The sequence below is a fragment of the Eublepharis macularius genome, chromosome 2 (genome assembly GCF_028583425.1).
Source record: "Eublepharis macularius isolate TG4126 chromosome 2, MPM_Emac_v1.0, whole genome shotgun sequence".
Lineage (NCBI taxonomy): Eukaryota > Metazoa > Chordata > Lepidosauria > Squamata > Eublepharidae > Eublepharis > Eublepharis macularius.
The window spans coordinates 166,092,924-166,110,862 of NC_072791.1; the positions used below are offsets into that span (position 1 = coordinate 166,092,924).

The 17,939-nt window shown below is 42.4% G+C and overlaps 1 protein-coding gene across 2 annotated transcripts in view; it reads right to left on the reverse strand.

The window, feature by feature from the left end:
- Nucleotides 1-2,216: 2,216 nt before the first annotated feature.
- Nucleotides 2,217-17,939, reverse strand: part of ADCY5 (adenylate cyclase 5) — a 309,257-nt gene continuing 293,534 nt past the window's right edge. Inside the window, exons 16-21 of one of the 2 annotated variants that reach the window (XM_054972528.1) lie at nucleotides 15,060-15,092; nucleotides 13,395-13,527; nucleotides 11,824-12,087; nucleotides 10,264-10,468; nucleotides 6,022-6,146; nucleotides 2,217-3,715 (exon numbers count right to left, since the gene is read on the reverse strand). In XM_054972528.1, coding sequence (XP_054828503.1) covers nucleotides 3,587-3,715; nucleotides 6,022-6,146; nucleotides 10,264-10,468; nucleotides 11,824-12,087; nucleotides 13,395-13,527; nucleotides 15,060-15,092 — 889 coding nt within the window. In that variant the 3' untranslated portion in view covers nucleotides 2,217-3,586. Of the gene's footprint in view, nucleotides 3,716-6,021; nucleotides 6,147-10,263; nucleotides 10,469-11,823; nucleotides 12,088-13,394; nucleotides 13,567-15,059; nucleotides 15,093-17,939 lie in introns of both variants that reach the window. The other variant, XM_054972529.1, reaches the window with a different exon arrangement.

Below are 17,939 nucleotides of genomic sequence, written 5' to 3' on the forward strand. Positions count from 1 at the left end.
GAAGGGTGATCTTTGAGATTTCCCCTTCTCTCTTTTTCTTGCAGAAGAGGGAGTAGCAACCTAGGGCATGTAAATCTTTTTTTTAAAAAACAAAACTAAATGGGGGAAGTTTTGGCACATGAAAAAAATATTTAAATTTATGTTTCGTGGCACTGCAGTTGTGTTTTGGCATTTCCCTTGAAAGTCATGAAAAAATAAATATTGCCACACATGCTTGCCCCAAGATCGAGGACAAATCACGGCTTTCTCTTTTCAAAAACGAGATTCTAAAATTTTTAAAATCTTCAGTTTATAAGAAGAGTTAAGGCATCACTCATGCCTACACCTAAAAAAATAATTGTTAGTTGAAGCTGGCGCCTTAATCTTATGCACCTGGTGAGCCATTTATACATTGTACAGTTTGACATTTTGTGTTCACTTACATCTTGGACTCCAAGCAACTCTGTTTTTCTCTTGTTCATTTATAATTTTGCCCCAGTTTTGCAGTGTTTGTTCCTTCAAATGAGCATGGCATGTTATTTATGAGATGTAACCAAATTTGTATGAAATATTTAGACTGCTGTGACCACAAGTTCTGTTTGTACCCATAACCTACAGGAACTTAAAAAAAAAAAAAGGAAGAGGGTAGCTAATTGCCTGCAGCCTTAGTTTAAGAGAGAGTGACACACTGTATTTGCGCACACATGTTATGGAAAGTGAAAGCCGTAATTTAAAATTTCCGTGTGTTCTAGAGCATTTGTTTATGCCTTAACTCATCTTTAAGCCAAAAGTATTTCAATTTTAAAATGAAATTGTTTTGTTGTGTAAAGTTTTGATTTCTGGGCTTTCAAAAAGCCAACCAGTAATGAATACAATGGATACATTCACAAGTGAAACAGTGTTTAATATAATTGTTAAATTACTTAAATAGATTGCAATTTCCATGGGAAATCATAACTGTATCAATTTTTGCAAGAACCAGAATAAAGAGTGCATACCCCTTGAAATGATCATGACACAGTCAACAATCACAGTCAGAGATACAGGCGACTGAAAATTTCATTGACAACACAATCGCGCAAGGTGGTTTGCTCAAATGTTAAGAATGCACACTTCAAAGCAGGAGGTAAACCTTTTTTTAAAAAAATGATATCCTAGGTTGTGATAGTAAATAAAATTAGGATGTGGTAAATGAATTTGAAGAGTAAAAGGTGAAGAAGCTGCAGAACTGTGGAAGTAAAGACCTTGCAAATTAGATAAGATTTTTGGGGGGGGGGGCGGGGAGTTCAAAAGTATAGTACAAGGGCAGATTCGGCAGTTTTCAAGAAGTCACACAACTATACTTTTCCAGGAGATGCCCTAGTGGAGAGGGAGGGGGCAAATCAGAAGTGAGTGCCACGAAAGCTCCATTTTAAAGCACTTTGAGGCCACAGTTGTGTTGAGTAATGTGACAAACTCCATAAGACATTAGATTCAAACTTACTTCTTGGTTAAAGAAACACAAAGCCCTGACTTCAGCATTGGCCTCCTTAGGTTAAGAAATCGTTGGGCAATCATTAGGTTATGAAAATTCTGCCCTGAAAAAGGGAGGTGGGCAGGTTATTAACATTTGAATCATTTTAGAGAGTGCCAGATTTGATATCAAAAGTTTCTCATACAGGAATATAAAAATATAGATTTGTAAAAAATGTTTTACTGTTTTTAATACAATAGGAAGGGGACATTGTGATTAAAAGTTAAAAATGTTTTAACCCATTCTGACATATTCTTAATAGTTTCCTTTTTAAAACAAGTAGGCTCACCATCTTCAAAGGATTCATCAATTTCTTTTTTCCAATTAGGAAAATATTGTTTAAATCTTCAAACTGAAATTCATGATAAGTGAATTAAAACATGTACTTTAACTCTCATAACATCAATTCAGGTGATATTCTGTGGCACTTGTAAATTGTAAACAGTCTTTTAAGAAAAGGATTTAGGTGATTGTTGTTCCTTGTTTGCTATCGATGAGGAACACTTTGGAAGGGGCTTTTGTCATAGGACTCTCGACAAATGACAACATAAGAATTCTGAATACATCTCTTACATCAATTACTGCTAACATTAGAAATGAAAATTTCTACAGCAGTGATAGCTTTTGATTTTCCTTTTATGTTTGTTTAGTCATAGGCTCACCGCCCTCCAATGATTTCTTCTAAAAGTTTCAACCTGGAGCCTCTCTCTTTTGCTGGATTATATAGTTCTTCTGAAAACTGCCAAGTCTGTCATTCAGAGAATAATGAAAAGAGTATCACACCATTGTATAGCTTATGTACACCTCCCAAAATGCCCCTGTGTGCACAGCCTCCTGCCCCAATCTAAAGGACTGTGAGTACAGCAGAAGGCCACTGCTGGACTTATGAAACCACTAGAGCTGATTAGCAGAAGCAGTCTTACAGCCCTGATCAGCTCAGGGAAAAGAAAGGGTGGAGAGTACTTGGGTTCATCTTGAGGGCCCCTTTCATTTCTTCCTAACATCAGCAGAAAGAAGATCCTACATGTTGGACATTGATCCATAGGAGAGGCTGCAAGACTGTGTCCCTGTTCCTGCTCTGCCTAACAGTGATAGAAACTGTGCCAGGTGCTTGGGTAAGTTGCTGGATGTGAGCCCTGCCCTCAGCACTACATTAGATCCTCATACAGACAACTGTTTAATATATATGACTTTCAAAATATAGAATTTTGGTGTATCTGTTAGATCTCAGAGCTTTCTAGATTACAAAATATAAAAAAGTCCACACACCAACTTCAGAGGGATCTCTGTCCAAGTGTTTCATGCAGAAAGTCTTTCTCATGTAAACTGATATATGTCAAATGGGCAAGATGACCTTTTTATTTAATAAATATGTTTGAAGAGTCATGCTTTCCTTGTTTTAAGCATTTTCCCGCTTCTGCCATTCCTGATTTTTTAAAAAAATAAATCTCCCAAGTGTGTAAGGATGGCAAGAGTACATGAGAAGGCATCTTTTCCATTTAAAAACATTATGGATGATGTCATTTAAAAAGGCCCCCTGTACAGGGCAATAGTGGGTAGTACTTTTTGATTTTAAAAGCCCACTAAAAATAGCTAATAAGAACAGTGGCACATTTCAGGGAGCTGACAGCACAAACCAGAAATAATATGGGAGTGCACATCCTTGCCAAAGTAATGCTGTTCATTTTTTCCTTTCATTACAATGAATCATACTTTCCTTCAACCAAGTAAAAATATTGTGTTACTTTAAATAAATACTTAAATATCTTATGTCCTGCGTAGCAGCGTCATCGAAGATCTCAAATCCTTTGTCTTCATCTCTAAATTCCGTAAGGATAAATCTTTGGTCAGTTCATTTGCACTCAGTCGAGGAAGAATCCGCAGCAGTGCTAGGTAACTTTTGAATTGTGTGATAGATAGCCCAAACTGTGGTGTTGGTTTTCTTCTTGCACACAATCCTGCTAGAAAGGCATCACATGAAATACTCAACTGTGCCTTGCTTCTAGGGTCACCGCTAAACAGCGGATTTTTTTCAGCGATTTACTCTTTTGTGAATCAATTGAGCCATCCTTGAGTCAATCCAGTCCATTGCTGCTAACTTGCTAAAGGACCTTCGTTTAGGAAGTAGGTAGTCATTTCTCCTTTACCTTTAACTTTAACAACTCCTCGGCATTCTAGCTGGTAGTTGTTGACTGCTAAAACTTGATACATGTCTGTGGTCACCTGTGGAGTTTGAAAAGGGAAGGGTCAGAAAAGAGCAAAATCAATTCCATTCTGGTAAGCCCACAACAATGCTAGCACACTTTAAGCCCCATTGACTCTATGCAAAAGGTACTCCATAGAAGCAGGGTTCTGCACACACATTCCCTGCCAGATTGGAAGTCAGATGTGCAAAAGACTGGTGTAGATGTGATTCCCAGTACTAGCTCTCTGGCATCAGCACTTGGGGCCTGTATAAACTGTTTCAAACCCTGGATCAGGAAGCGACGGTCAGCATTGTCAGCTTTGACAATCTTCACTTACTGCAGAGGTGAAGAAACCAAATGTTCCCCCACCTCTTTCATCCCACCATACCTGTCAAGCAGATAATTAATACTATAAATGGTAATAGCATAAACCATCTTCCTGATGGGTAAATGTGCACAGAAGATCAGTCCAAGGGGATTACCTCCTATTCAGGTTATTGTACAGGCGGAGAGATTCCTCCTTATGGTTTCTGTGCATCTCATAGATGGGCTCCATGCCTGTGCTGAGCCTTGACTCAGAGCCATTGCACATGCCCAAGGGGCAGGAAATTCTGCTTCCCGCTCTGTTCTCTTTTGTCCTCTGCAGCAGTAGTGGAAACATTAGCTTTCAGTGAACTAGTACTACCAGCCCTTATCATTTTTGCAGCTTTTTACACTTGGTATTTTCCTCCTTTTGGCTTTGTTATCCTTAAAGATTTTTTGAGGATTTTTTCCCCCTTGGTCCAGTCTGCCATGTAAGAGTAAAGACCACATTCCAGAAGAGAGAATAGTGTGGGGAAAGGTTGCATTCCATAGGTGAGCATGACAAGTGTCTGTTTTGTTAGGAGGACTGTCACAATGTTGAAACACGTGGCCTTTACCAAAAATTTACAATACGGGGCTGTCCTGACCATTCACCCCACCTTTGAATTACATTTTGGAAATGAGTCCAGTCCCAGTTGTGTAGAATGTGATGGCAAAGGCTCCTTGTGCTCAATTTATTTATTTTAAAGAAACAATGCATCTCCTGCACAAATAAAGCATTTCAATAGCCTCTCCTGCTACATTTATTCATGTTATATATTTCTGGTATTTATAGTCCGCTTTTCTCATTGAGACTCAAGGTGTATTACACAGTATAAGTCAATATAATCAACCGCTGAGGCATTCAATAAACAAAATAGATTGTAGAAATTTGAAAACAAGCTTATATCCCAATACAAAGATGAAACACTGCTGAAACATTTAATTTGGAATGACATTAAATGATGCAGAAACTAGCCAATAGGAGTCTATCCACATAAACAGACAGTAGTATAGTCGACAGTCCCTGTCCCTTCACCAAAACATCACTTTCAGCCATTTCTTACAGCACAGCCCTATTCTCTGAGTAAAAAAGCCCTATTGAATAATTCAGTTTTGCCTAGTTTGTGGAAATGTCCTTGCTATTGATTGTACTGATCTCACGCTAGGTAATCTGCCTTGAGTCTCAGTGAGAAAGGTAGACTATAAATGACATAAATAAAATAAATAATATGGGGGGGGTCACTACAGAGAATGTGCATGTATGATTAGATGCTGATTTAGCCTATTTGTAGTGTGATATCTGCAGAAGGCCCCGTTCAGATGAGCAACGTTGTGGCAGAGCTGATCCTGCAGATATGAGAGGCCAAGGCCATGAAGGGCGTTGTATGTGACAGGTAAAACCTTGAACTGAGTCTAGTAACTGATAAGTAGCCAATGGAATATCTGCAGAATGGCAGTAATATGCATGTTCCATCTCACTACTAAAAATAATCGCTCTGCATCGTTTGGCAACAGCTGGAGTAAGTGGGGAGAAGTTTCACATTCACAATGCAATGTTTGGGGCCCATGTTTGATTCCATCGCTTCCAGGATACTCTTTTCTTTGAAGACAGCCCACACACTAGTCCAGCTGGCCTCTTTAACATACCATTTTCTTCAGCTAGCTATCCAGGTTCAGGAATTCTTTTTGTGGCTTCTACGACACTCAGGTTTTGCAAGAAACCACTTCAAAGTTGATTCAACAGCCAGTTGAATCCTTTCACCACAGGTTTGCAGTACAGTTCTCCGTTCCACGTACAAGGAATGCCCTTTCTTCCCTCCTGGTGACTTTTATGCCTGGATCACAGCCATTGGAGGGTGGGGACACAGACAGACACACACACTGCCCCAAGTGAAAGGATAAAGGAGTTTCTTTTCTACTTGTATTTTTGCAGTGTAAATATTAATAAAATAGTGTTTGGGGGATGAGGGGCAAAACAAGGGGATTAAGAAGACTCACCTGAATCCTATCAGGTACTCCTGTGCTGTCCATTCGACTGGCTACATTCACAGTGTTCCCCCAAATATCATACTGGGGTTTGCGTGCTCCTATGACCCCAGCTACCACTGGGCCAATATTAAGCCCTAACATTAGAAGAAAAGAAAACAGTGGGAACTTAGACATGAATGGAGAAAAGACTTCTGGTAGGTTTTCACCATAAAATTAAGGTTGGGAAGAGAGACTACAACCATGTGGTCTACCAAGGTAAAAATTGCCTGAAGCTAAATCACGGATGGTCAGCTAATTCAGCTCTTGAATGTCATGTGACCAGCAGTTGCCAGACATTTTAACTGCATTTCCATATTTGGTTGCATGTTATTAATGAAATATATTTATAAACAAGCAGGCGTATCTCTCCAGTGAGGAGATCTGTTCCATTTTTTCTATATTGTTCTTCTGAAACTGTTACCTTTATATCCCCCCCCCAAAAGATCTTGATATCTGGTCTTAGAAATTGTAATAAAAACCATAAAGGCATGGGCTGACAAAGTGGAACACTTTTAAGTCCCATGTATTTCAAAGAGACTGTTTCCTAAAACACCCTTAAGGGGTCATTTTGTAGAAAAAGAGCTGCAGGAACTCATTAGCATATGCCACACCCCTTGATCGGGCCGAAATGGCTGAGATTTGGCTGCTGCCAGATGGGGGAGTGTTCCCCCACCTGGCAGTGGCCTGATTAGGGCCCTTTTGGCCCCAATACAGGCCCAAAATGGCCATTTGGGGCAAGTTTTGGCCTGGATTGGGCCCAAAAAGGCCCAGATCGGTCAGTGCTGGACAGGGGAAGGGTCCCCACCAGGCACCAACCCAATCCTGGCGGTTTTGGTCCAGATCTCGGCCAAAACGGGCCCCAAATGGCCAAAAATGGGCATTTGGGCCCGTTTCAGCCCCGACCCAGATCAGGGCCGAAATGGCCCGGATTGGGTCGAAGCCAGGTAGGAGAACCTTCCCCTGCCTGGCACTGATCCACTCCAGGCTGTTTTGGCCCTGATCCGGGTCCAAGAGGCCAAAAATGGCCCTCTTGGGCCTGGATCAGGGCTGAAATGACTGGGGCCGGGTTTCTGCCAGGCGGGGGAGGTTTCCCTCACATGGCACTGACCTGATCCAGGCCCATTCGGCCATAATCCGAGCCGAAACGAGCCCAAAATTGCCATTTGGGCCCATTTCGGCCCGGATCGGGGCCAAAATGTCCGGGACTGGGTTGGTGCCTGGCAGGGAATGCTTCTGGGCCATGTCGGCCCTTGTCCAAGCTGAAATGGGCCCAAAATGGCCAAAAAGGGCCATTTAGGGCCCGTTTCAGCCCCAATCGGGGACGAAACAGCCAGGATTGGGTCAGTGCATGGGGGAGGGTACCCCCACCCGGCACCAACCCAATCCAGGCTGTTTTGGCCCGGATTTGGGGCATTCTGGCCCCAATCAAGGCCTAAATGGCCCTAAAGTCAGTTTGGCGGAGCCACCTGACTTGGGCAAACTGCCGGAACACCATTCCAGTGTGTTCCCCCTTGAAATGATCCCTGCCCTTAACAAAAATAAAAGTGCTTAGCTTTGGCAGGATTATATCCTAAATTTGGCCTTTCTTCTATTTGACTTCTTTATGGTTTATCACTTTTTGAAATTTTGCTTTGTTGGGTTAGAGTTCTTTTTAAACAAGATTCATGGATTGTGTTACAGTGCCTCACTGGATGCAACCTGGTGCCTACCTGAGTTAAGTCACCTAGCTACAGAACTTCTGGTGAAGGAGATTTTAACTCTAGGTATTTCCCCTCATTAATCAAATAGTCATCAGGCCTATCATGTGGGTTGAGAGATTTTTCTCCATACTGATACAAACAGCGAGGGGTGGGGAGGAGAGAAGGTTCTAAAAAGTGATATAGACAACAGATCTTTAGCTACATGGCAAGTCAAGCGCCTGCCATCAGGAATGCGCCAGGCTTTGATTTTCCAAATTTCCTAGGCGGTGGTCCGGGGCAGGCTGCTCGAGGTGAGCATGAGCCAGGTATAGGATCTGGCAGAGTTGCGGTTCTACCTTGCTCCTTCTCCCCCTCATTTGTGAGGCGGAACAAATATGATGCCTAGGGGCACTTTGTTCAGAGGCCTATAGAATTGGACCCCTTGGTCCAATTTGCTTGAAACTTCATGGTTCGTTACTGGACAGACAGCACTAGCTCTGCTTCAATTCTTGTGTCATTTGGTTGAAAAACAGCCATTCTAGGCTCCCCCACAAAGTCCTCCATAGGGAATAATGGCAGAGCTGTGGGATGGGACACGACGGGAAGGTTTTCTGCAAAGGAAGCCTTCTTCACTTTGTGAAACAAACAACAGACCACAAGTAAGGATGGCAAGTGCAAAGTTTTCAGGGAAAAGATCATTTTTTAAAATTATCAGTCGGTTACTGTAGGAGTAAGAAAAGGAAATGATTTTTATTTTAGCTTACTTCATTTATAGCCTCCCTTTCTCCCCCATGGAAAAAAGTCTCTCAGCTCCTAGTTCATCACTCTAGCTACTACGCCATACTGGCTCTTGTGAAATGAATGCAGAATGTTTTTTGAAAAATGCCTGTGGGTGGCTGTCACTTTTCTGCTAGACTGCCACTTGACTACTGTCTCTCCCTCCCCCATAGGAATCAGTAGAGAGAAGTGGCCTGCCCCAAGAGACACCTCCTTTGAGGTAAAACTGAATCCCTTGTTCAATGTGCTTGAAATTTAGGGAGGTGTTAAAATAGAGGGACAGGTATGTTCTATGTAGACTTGGAGCCATTATCTTTATGAATAGCTGTCCCATAGAACTGAATGGTCCCGAAATGCTGGAACCAGAAAAAATCATACAGATTGGAAACCCAAGCCAGTAGCGTTGTACATGGAAATCAGCAATCACGGTATTCCCTCAAATCCTGCACCTGAAGTTTTAAGTATTTTTTTCTCTGAGCACACCCCTAATTGTTAGATTAGAACTGGGGAGACTCTGGTTCAAATCCCCATTCTGCCATGAAGCTCACCTTAGGTCAGTAACATGCCTCACAGGGTTGTTGTGAGAGTAAAGTGGAAAGGGAATTAAGGCAACGAAGTGGAAAGAGAGGATGGAAGTGGAAAGGGAATGTATGGAATGAAGCTCCTTGGAGGATGGGCAGGATAAAATGCCATGAATAAATACAATAATTTATAGTGGATAGAGAAGTAAATCATTTAAAGTAGCCACCGTACAGTGGCTGTGAAGTGTGCAATAGCACTAAGACTCAGAAGCATTACCAGCTGACTGCGTGCAGAACTCAATGGCAACTTGCCTAGACTTTGAAATTTGTGATACATCACTTTGAATATCAATCCCTCTATATGGTGTTAACTACTTATTAGAACACTGGATGAGTCATTATTTATTTACCAGACAGCTTTCTTTACATCTAGAAATAATGTACGTGTAATCTTGCACCTAGTGTACTCAAGTTCTACACTCAAGTACTCATCAATAAAATACTCTGAAATGTGGTACTTTTGCTTTATTCTGGATAAAGATTTGCTTAGACGTTTCTGCCCACAAAGCCTGAATGTGAGCCTCTCCATGCCACACAGATGGCTGATACTGTCAACTTTGCTAGGGCTGATCACCTATTTAAGGGTCGGAATGGTGGAGCTGGGTCCCATTCTTTCCTGAGAGGCCGGCCCCACATGATGTGTTTAGAGATCCTTGAGGGGCTGGGAACCACCAGTAAATATGCCAGGATATAAGTGAATAACCTTTGCTAGATCAAATTGGAACAATTCTTGTTCATTCTTTTCCACCAAAAGTGTACACCTCTCCACTATTCAGGCCATTTTAGACCCAAGTAAGATAACCTGACAGGTTTCCAGCAGCACAGAAAACTGATAAGCAGTTCTAATGGCTGTTGCAAACTATGACTGTCCGTTGTGGTAAAAATAAATTGGTGTTTTGTCTCCTGAGCGGCCTACACTGTCAATGTAGCTATACTGGTATTCCCAACCGAGAACTTTATATAATTGTATCCGTAAAAAAGCCACATGAAAACAAAAACAAAAACCTGACAATGCCAATTAAATGCAGATTGAGAAAACAGAAAAAACTACTGATTTTACTTAACTGAGACAAAACCATTAAATCAGTGATAGCTAACTTTAAACGTGTTTTTAATCATATGGTACGGCCACAGGGGATGAATCCCAGAACAAAAGCTAAAACTAGGATATTTACCTATCTTCATCTGGAAGTTGTTGAATGAATGTTCATTGATGTATTTCATTTGGTCCATTAACCTCATTGCGAAGTCAGCCAATGCCTTGATGTGTGTTTTACCCACTTTGTCATAGGTGGAATCATTAAGGCCTGAAGCAGCCATGTATGTGCTGCCAATAGTCTTAATCTTTTCCAGCTGCCTAAATTGGTCTTCACTTATTATCTGCATAGGTAAAAAAAAGAACAAATCTACTAAAAAGGCTTCGTTTAAACAAATCAATATATATTTGCTGGGTGAATTACCTACACAAGACAAAACAATATGACATACTATAGCTTGCAGGTTGTATGGCTCCCCCTAGTGGATCCTCGCATTTTTTGTATGTGAGTGTTTTCATAGAATCACAGATGCAGAGGAGTTAGCCGTGTTAGTCTGTAGTAGCAAAATCAAAAGGAGTCCAGTAGCACCTTTAAGACTAACCAACTTTATTGTAGCATAAGCTTTCGAGAATCACAGTTCTCTTCGTCAGATGCATGGAGGGCAAGAAGAAACTGGTCAGATATATAGGTGGAGAGGGGAGGGAGGAGTAGATGCAAACAGTAGCTTCTGATATGGAGATCAGTTTGCTTCTGTTAAGGAAGTCAGTTACATCACAGAATCATAAAGCTGGAAGGGGCCTTTACAGACCATCTAGTTCAACCCCTGCCCAACGCAGGAACAGCCTAAAGCACCCCCAGCAAGTATTCGTTCAGTTTTGGTCCTGCAGAGACAGTACAGTGAGGAACCTTAGATGAGGGTTTTATTTGACTTTCCACAAATTCAACTTTCTTCAGAGCATTAAGGAAAGCAAAGTTTGATTTTGTGCTGAGATAGCATATATAAAGTGAGGGTTTTAGCAAAGCTACAAGGGAACAAGACATCCCATTATGTTAAGACTGAATCTGGCACAAATGCAGAGGATTCCTTTGGCCTACAGTTGCATCCGTGTTTGTACCTAGCTGTGATCAGCACAAATGTCACATGAAAGGTGACTAGGGACTAGGGAGTTTTTAGATTCCTTTCTTGCAGCCTTTTTCAATGGCTCCTATTGGCCTTTTTGAACAATAAAAGCAACAAAGGCCGTAATAAGTAAGTGCTCAGCAAGTGGAAACATGGTTCAGGTGCTGTGGGCACTTCATGCTTATGAAGACACTGTAGTGATATTGATCCTGGAAGCAGGTAGTCTTCACTTCAAATTACTTTCTATGGATCAGTAAACGTGACCACAGAGATTAGAATCCAAACAACGATGAAAATAGTTCATTGAGGCATTCAAAACAGCGTTTTAGATCCCAGCAACAAGCTTGGGCAGACAGCTTCTTTATCATACACCATGATCAAGGTTTAACAGTTACTTCGAGTGAGTTTAGTGTAGCACAATCAATAGATTAAGACTAAGCAAAATTCTAATAAAATTAATCCAGCACCGAAGTAAAAGGTGCTGGAGATAGCTGATGTTGTGTGGATCACACCAAGAGTTCCTCTCCTAGAGGAGAGGCAGACAAACCTAAATTCCTACTGGTTTTGCTTTAAGTTACCTCATCAAAGTCTGCAATGATTTCATTGAGGAGCCTCAGGCATTCCACCCCTTCATTGTTAGCCTCGAGCTCTACGTAGAATTCTGAGAAGTTGCTGATAGAGGCAAACATGACAGCCACACACTCGCATGACTGGTAATAGAGCTCATCATTGCGTCGCTCCTGTGCAAGAAAGTGGGCCGCTACATCCTTTGGCAAGATGTTATGGAGAAGGCGTCGGTTATAGGCCTGCAATTCCTCCATCTCTTCCTTTTCCTCAGTAGCCTATTTTTATGAGAGACAGAGATGTGATTGCAAATTCCTTTGTAAGAAAACAGACTGGAACTTAATATAAGGCTTAAGGCAGAACATACCAATGTACACTATAGCAACAGAATCATATCTGAAACACAAACGCAGCCAGATCTTAAGCGTGCTGTGTAGAGAAGAGGATCCACCCCCCCACCCCCCAAATGGCTTGGGTCCTGTACCCTTGCTCCATGCATGCTCCTGTCTGGGCTCTGCAGAGGCAGTCCGCCACATTTGGGGCTCACTGAAAAATATTGAAATTGTGCAAACACAAGTGTCTAGAAGTGAACTCTGCAATAGAGGTTTGCCTCCGCAGTGCTGAAGAGAAGCACATATAGAGCAAAGATACAGGATCCAAGTCACTGTTTTCTGCAGGCATGCTAGCAGCCCAAAAAAGCCCCCTCTCTTTCAGAAATGTTTCATTATTCTGAAAATGCCTCCAGAACTGTTAGAACTATCTTCTGTCTCAATTGTCCTCAGAGATCGAGCCAAATCTTATTTGTTGTGATTTTATTTACTGACAACCACAGACACCATCTGATCATGTTAGCACTCTAATATCACACCATTACCTACAGAATCCCCCGCTGGATGGTATCGGTCTTGTGACCAGTTCAGAAAAAGGAGGCAGCAGTAGCAGTCAAGAGGGAATATGATGTAACCACAGGAATAGCAATAACACAAAACAGAATAGAAAATAGAGTATTTACAAAAGCTAAGTGTTTTTTAAGGATAAATTTCTTGCTCTGAAATTGCAAGTTTTAGTAAAAAAAACAATTACCGAATATTTCATGTATACATAATGCCACACTCTAATGGAATAGTCTTATCAACTGGAAAAGAATTCTATGGAGTCCCATGGTTAATATTTTAGAATTTCTAATAATCAATATTAGTAGTGAAAAACTTCTGAAATCTTTACTGCTGGGATTTAATTGACACGTTAGATAACATCTTCTGCAAGGCTGGTGCTGATAAGTCAAATTTATTATATTTATATACCTCTTTCCCTCCCTTATAGGAAGCGAGAAAGGCACCCTATAAATGCAGTAAATAAATAAGCAGTAATATAACAGAAATAGATAACACACCCACTAAACAAGCCAGGATTCCTATAAATGATGCCTGCAAATATCCTTAAATGACAAAGATATTGTAGAAGTTTCCTTTTGTGTCAGAATTTTGAGTTCTCTTTTATGAGCACAGTGTTACCCTGCAGTTGCAATCAAAACAGCAGTTCTGATTACGTAGCAGTACTCTGATATTCAGAGACAACCTCATACCTGAAGTTTCCAAAGGAAATCTAGTCTTGCTGTGGATTCCACTTGCTGAGCATGAAGATAGACCGCCAGGACAAACACTGTGATAACTACAGGAGTCACAATTTTCAGGGCCACCCTGGACACACTTGCAGGACTACATGGGAACAGAAAAAGCACACCAGCTGTAAATATTCTGAGTCATCAGTCACTCAGCTATAGCAGTAGGTTTCTGTACAATACAAGCAGCTTATAACTGTGTTGCAACAGGTAGTGCAAGGGAATAAGATCTAGTCGGCACTCAGCAAAACCCACTAACCCTTTCATTCTACTTGACACATCAATTAAATTTCTATTTGATGCTTCGGCATTTGATCCAGCTAGGCCACTAAATTGTAAGTGATGCCTTTGTATATACCTTTTCAGTTTTACAGTTACTGTAGCAATATGGATGTTATGTAAAAATGCCCATAAGGCAAAGAAATAACAAGACTAAGGGCCAATACAGACATAATGCATTCTGCCTCCCTGGGCACGTAGGATCAAGTCTCCTTCCCCAGTCCCTGCATTTCTCAGTGCAAATCCTTCCTACCCCATGACAATGAAGGGCAGTATTGGCACTGTCACCAGCTATAATTAACACGAATGGCTGGAAGCTAGTTTCAAATTTTGCTTATATTGCAATGCTGCTTAACCCATAATTAACAACACTGCTAACAATAGATATCTAGTTCCCAACTTGGCCAGCAGGCAGATTTTTTAAAATGCATTTTATAGAGCCTCTTGAGAGCTGGGGAGATGTTTTTGCCCACCTGAGGGAATCTCCAAAACAGCAGAAAAATCTCAAAAGTTGGGGAGGAGGGATTAAGGGGAGATTAACCTACCACTAATTTTTTTTTAATGCACAGACACTGCAAGAGGAAAAAAAATTGTGCAGCATTTTTTATTATTGAGGCAGCTCAAAAAGACACCTGACCAAAAATGGCTTTTGTGGTGGGTCACAGGGACTATCCTAGCCTCCACTATGGAACTTGAAGAGGGAGAGGGGTGCCTTTACTAGATGGGGCAAGGAGGTAGTGATGGAGCTGCTGAGACTGGGGTTGCAGCAACAAGGGTGTGCAGCTCCACTGAGAATGCCCTCCACCATCCGATCACTGGTGTCTAGGGGGCTCTTCCCAACCACTGCTGGCCAGCTCCAAGTCCCCCTCCCATCAGCTGGCTGGCAGTGGATGGGCAATTTGGGTAGGTGAGTGGGAGGGAAGGAGGAAGAGGCCACGGGGACTCTGAGGGGGAGGGAAGGAAAGACAGGGTAGAAAGAGGCAGCTAGTGGGAACTGAAAAAGATTTGTGAGAGGAAAGGAAAGGGGAAACAGGTGACAGCAAAAGGGAGAGGAAGCCAAAGCAAACAGAGAGAAGAGGAAGAGGCAAACAGGCAAGCAGAATAACATAGGGAATATGACCAGAGGGGGAATGAAATGCCCTTCTGAGCCTTTTGAGGCACTGGTAATCCTTAACAAACAAAAGGGAATTTACATTTCACAAAGAAGAAATAAGGGAAATAAGATGATCTTGCCGTTCACCCCAAAGTCCTTAACATTGGTTAATGGGTTGGCCTAAGAAAACAATGTCTTAACGTAACTGGCATTTTAGAAGGCAAATTCAGGCTCCCTCCCCCCTCCCAGGAACTCACCATTCTCCATTCCATGTCCTGTTGGAAAATACGCTGCAATAACAAAAAATAGAGATTTTAGGCAATGTAAATAGATTTTTTTGCTACTTTTTCATATAATTTTCTGTTTTCTTTCTCCTCCCCCTCTCCCCCATTTTGCATGTTTAATGCTGTATTATATTGGTTCCTATCCTAGGAGTGTAAGCTGTGAGTTGGAAAAATCCCTAGTCCAGATCTCACTCACTAATTCACATTGTCAGCCCAGTATTTTTCAACCTCAGATCTCGTATCTCCAATATGGAGATACCAATCTACCATACAAGCGTGTTGTAAGGATTACTGAAAATTTGCATGTGAAGCACTTGAACACACAGAAATGTACTATATCAATGTATACTTATTATTATCAATACCTGTAATATGCTTCCCTTCTTTAACATTCCATTTACCTTCCTCTTTTTGCATCAAATAGCAGTCTCTTTTCCCAACTGGTATGTGATTGCTTATTTTAGGGCAAAACAATGGTCATGATTTATTGTACAATGCTATCTAAAGACCAACCAGAAAAAAACCCTATTAATAGTTCCATGCATTCTGGATTTCTTGCATGGAATCCCCTCTTCCCCACACACACCAGTTGAAAAGAAATTAGCCAGAAATCAGCACACAGATACTAAGGACTGAAGCCAGAGCCTGAAAATATTTACTTGCTCACAGTGGGACCTTTTTGAGATTACAGTTGAAGCATAAATACTTCAGTGAAAGTTCCATGGGACCCATGGCACACAAATGCATTTAGGACTGAGTACGTAATCGTTCCGTATCTTCCTTACAGTTTTTCAAGTTGAACGCTATGTGGCACTGCCGCACCTGCCAAAGGATTTCCTTTGATAGTTTAGTGTAAAAATATGTCACTCAGTTCTATCTTTGAACTTCGTTTGATCTAAAGCAAGGCAGTGATCTAGGTTTAGCCCGAAGAACCTGAAGAAAGTTGGTTATGTTGGATATCTCAAACTTACCTTGGATAGACATAAAGATCTTCATGCAGTTATAATTCAGGCCTTACATTGTTTTTTCATGATTGAGAGTATAATCCTAAACAGATTTACACCCTTCTAAGCCCAAGGACTTCAGTGGCCTTAGAAGAATGAAACTTCTTAGGATTGTACTGTCAAACTCTGTTGGGTTGCACCATCCTGAGCTTTACCTTTCATGGGGCCAGCATGCCAGGTGAATTTCTGTATAGAAGTGAAAAACTAACATCTATCTAACTTGCTAATTAGCGTGCATACTGTGTAGAGCAGGGCTTCTTTTCAGCGGGAACGCAATGGAACGGAGTTCCAGAACCTCTTGAAAATGGTCACGTGGCTGGTGGCCCCACCCCCTGATCTCCAGACAGAGGGGAGTTTAGATTGCTCTCCGCGCAGCTGAGCAGCGCGGAGGGCAATCTAAACTCCCCTCTGTCTGGAGATCAGGAGGTGGGGCCACCAGCCACGTGACCATTTTCTCTGAGGGCAACCCACTGAGTTCCACCCAGCGCCGGATCCAGGCGTGCGGACACCCGGGGCAAACCTTGCCTGGGCGCTCCAGGCGTGCAGAGCGCGCGTGCGCTCCTGGCACTGCGTGATGACATCACTTTTGTGACATCGTCACTCAGGGTGGGAGCCATGCGCTTCAAGCCAGCCGCCCCAGCACCTGGTGAGCCATGGAACTGGTGGCAGCGCGGGCGTGCACTGGGGCGGCTGGCTGGCTTGCCGCGCAGGACCTCCCAGCCCTGCGCTCAGCCACCTGGCGCGGCAAGCCAGCTGCCCCAGCGCACGCTCTCACTGGCGACAGCTCCGCAGCTCACCAGATGCTGGGGTGGCCGGCTTGCCGCGCGGCCAGCTGAGCGCAGGGCTAGGAGGCCCTCTGTGCAGTTAGTGTGCCCCGCTGCCCTGTGCCGCCCGCGTGGCAAGCCGGCCGCCCCAGCGCATGGTGAGCCACGGAGCTGGCGGCGGCTGCGCTCAGCCTCCCAGGCAGCTGGCAGCCGTGCCCGGCGCCCCCTCTTTGGCAGCGCCGGGGACAGGCTACCCCCCCTGCCCCTCCTCGATCCGGCCCTGGTTCCACCACCTATTTCCCCAGAAAAAAAGCCCTGGTGTAGAGTAATTACAGTGATTGGACACATGCCTAATCCAATCCAATTCAATTAATATAAAATAGTTTTTCTTGAATCTGGTTGAAGAAGTATGTACACTTAGATTGTGGCTGTTTGCAGATGTGCAAAAGTGCTCCCACAAGAAATAAACGATTCACTATGTAGTCAGTCTTAGCTATAACTGGAGCTTTCAGGGTAAATAAAAATAATTTCATGAGTGGCAAGATTGCAACCCTCAAATTTTGTTCTGGAAAAAACTGCTTTTGGAGTATCTTATTACTGACATCTTGATTGCAAGGTGAGGCAAATAATTGGCTTTTAAGAGCTCTAATTCAGCCCTCTCTCAATTTAGCAAAATCCCTTGCTGTACAAAATGCCAAAAAGATATTTTATTTTCAGATTATTCCTTTAAATGACTTCCTCTAATTTGCCATCAATTTTCTTTTATACAAAGTGAAGAATACATACCCAAGTGGATTAATCTCAGCAAAACAACAAGATGGGTAGCCATGATAGTCTGTCTTTAGCAGTACCAGTAGCACCTATAAGACTACCAAAATTTGTGGTAGGGTATGAGCTTTTGTGAGTCACAGCTCACTTCTTCAGATACTGCTAGAATGTGAGTCCATCTGTCCTTATATTTTGGAGAGTGGAGTGATTTCAGATGCCGAATGACAATAAGACAGTGAATGATGATAGCAGGCATGATTGGATAGGGTGGGGTATGCAGAGGGGTAGTGGGTGTGGAGAAATCAGCATTGGTAATG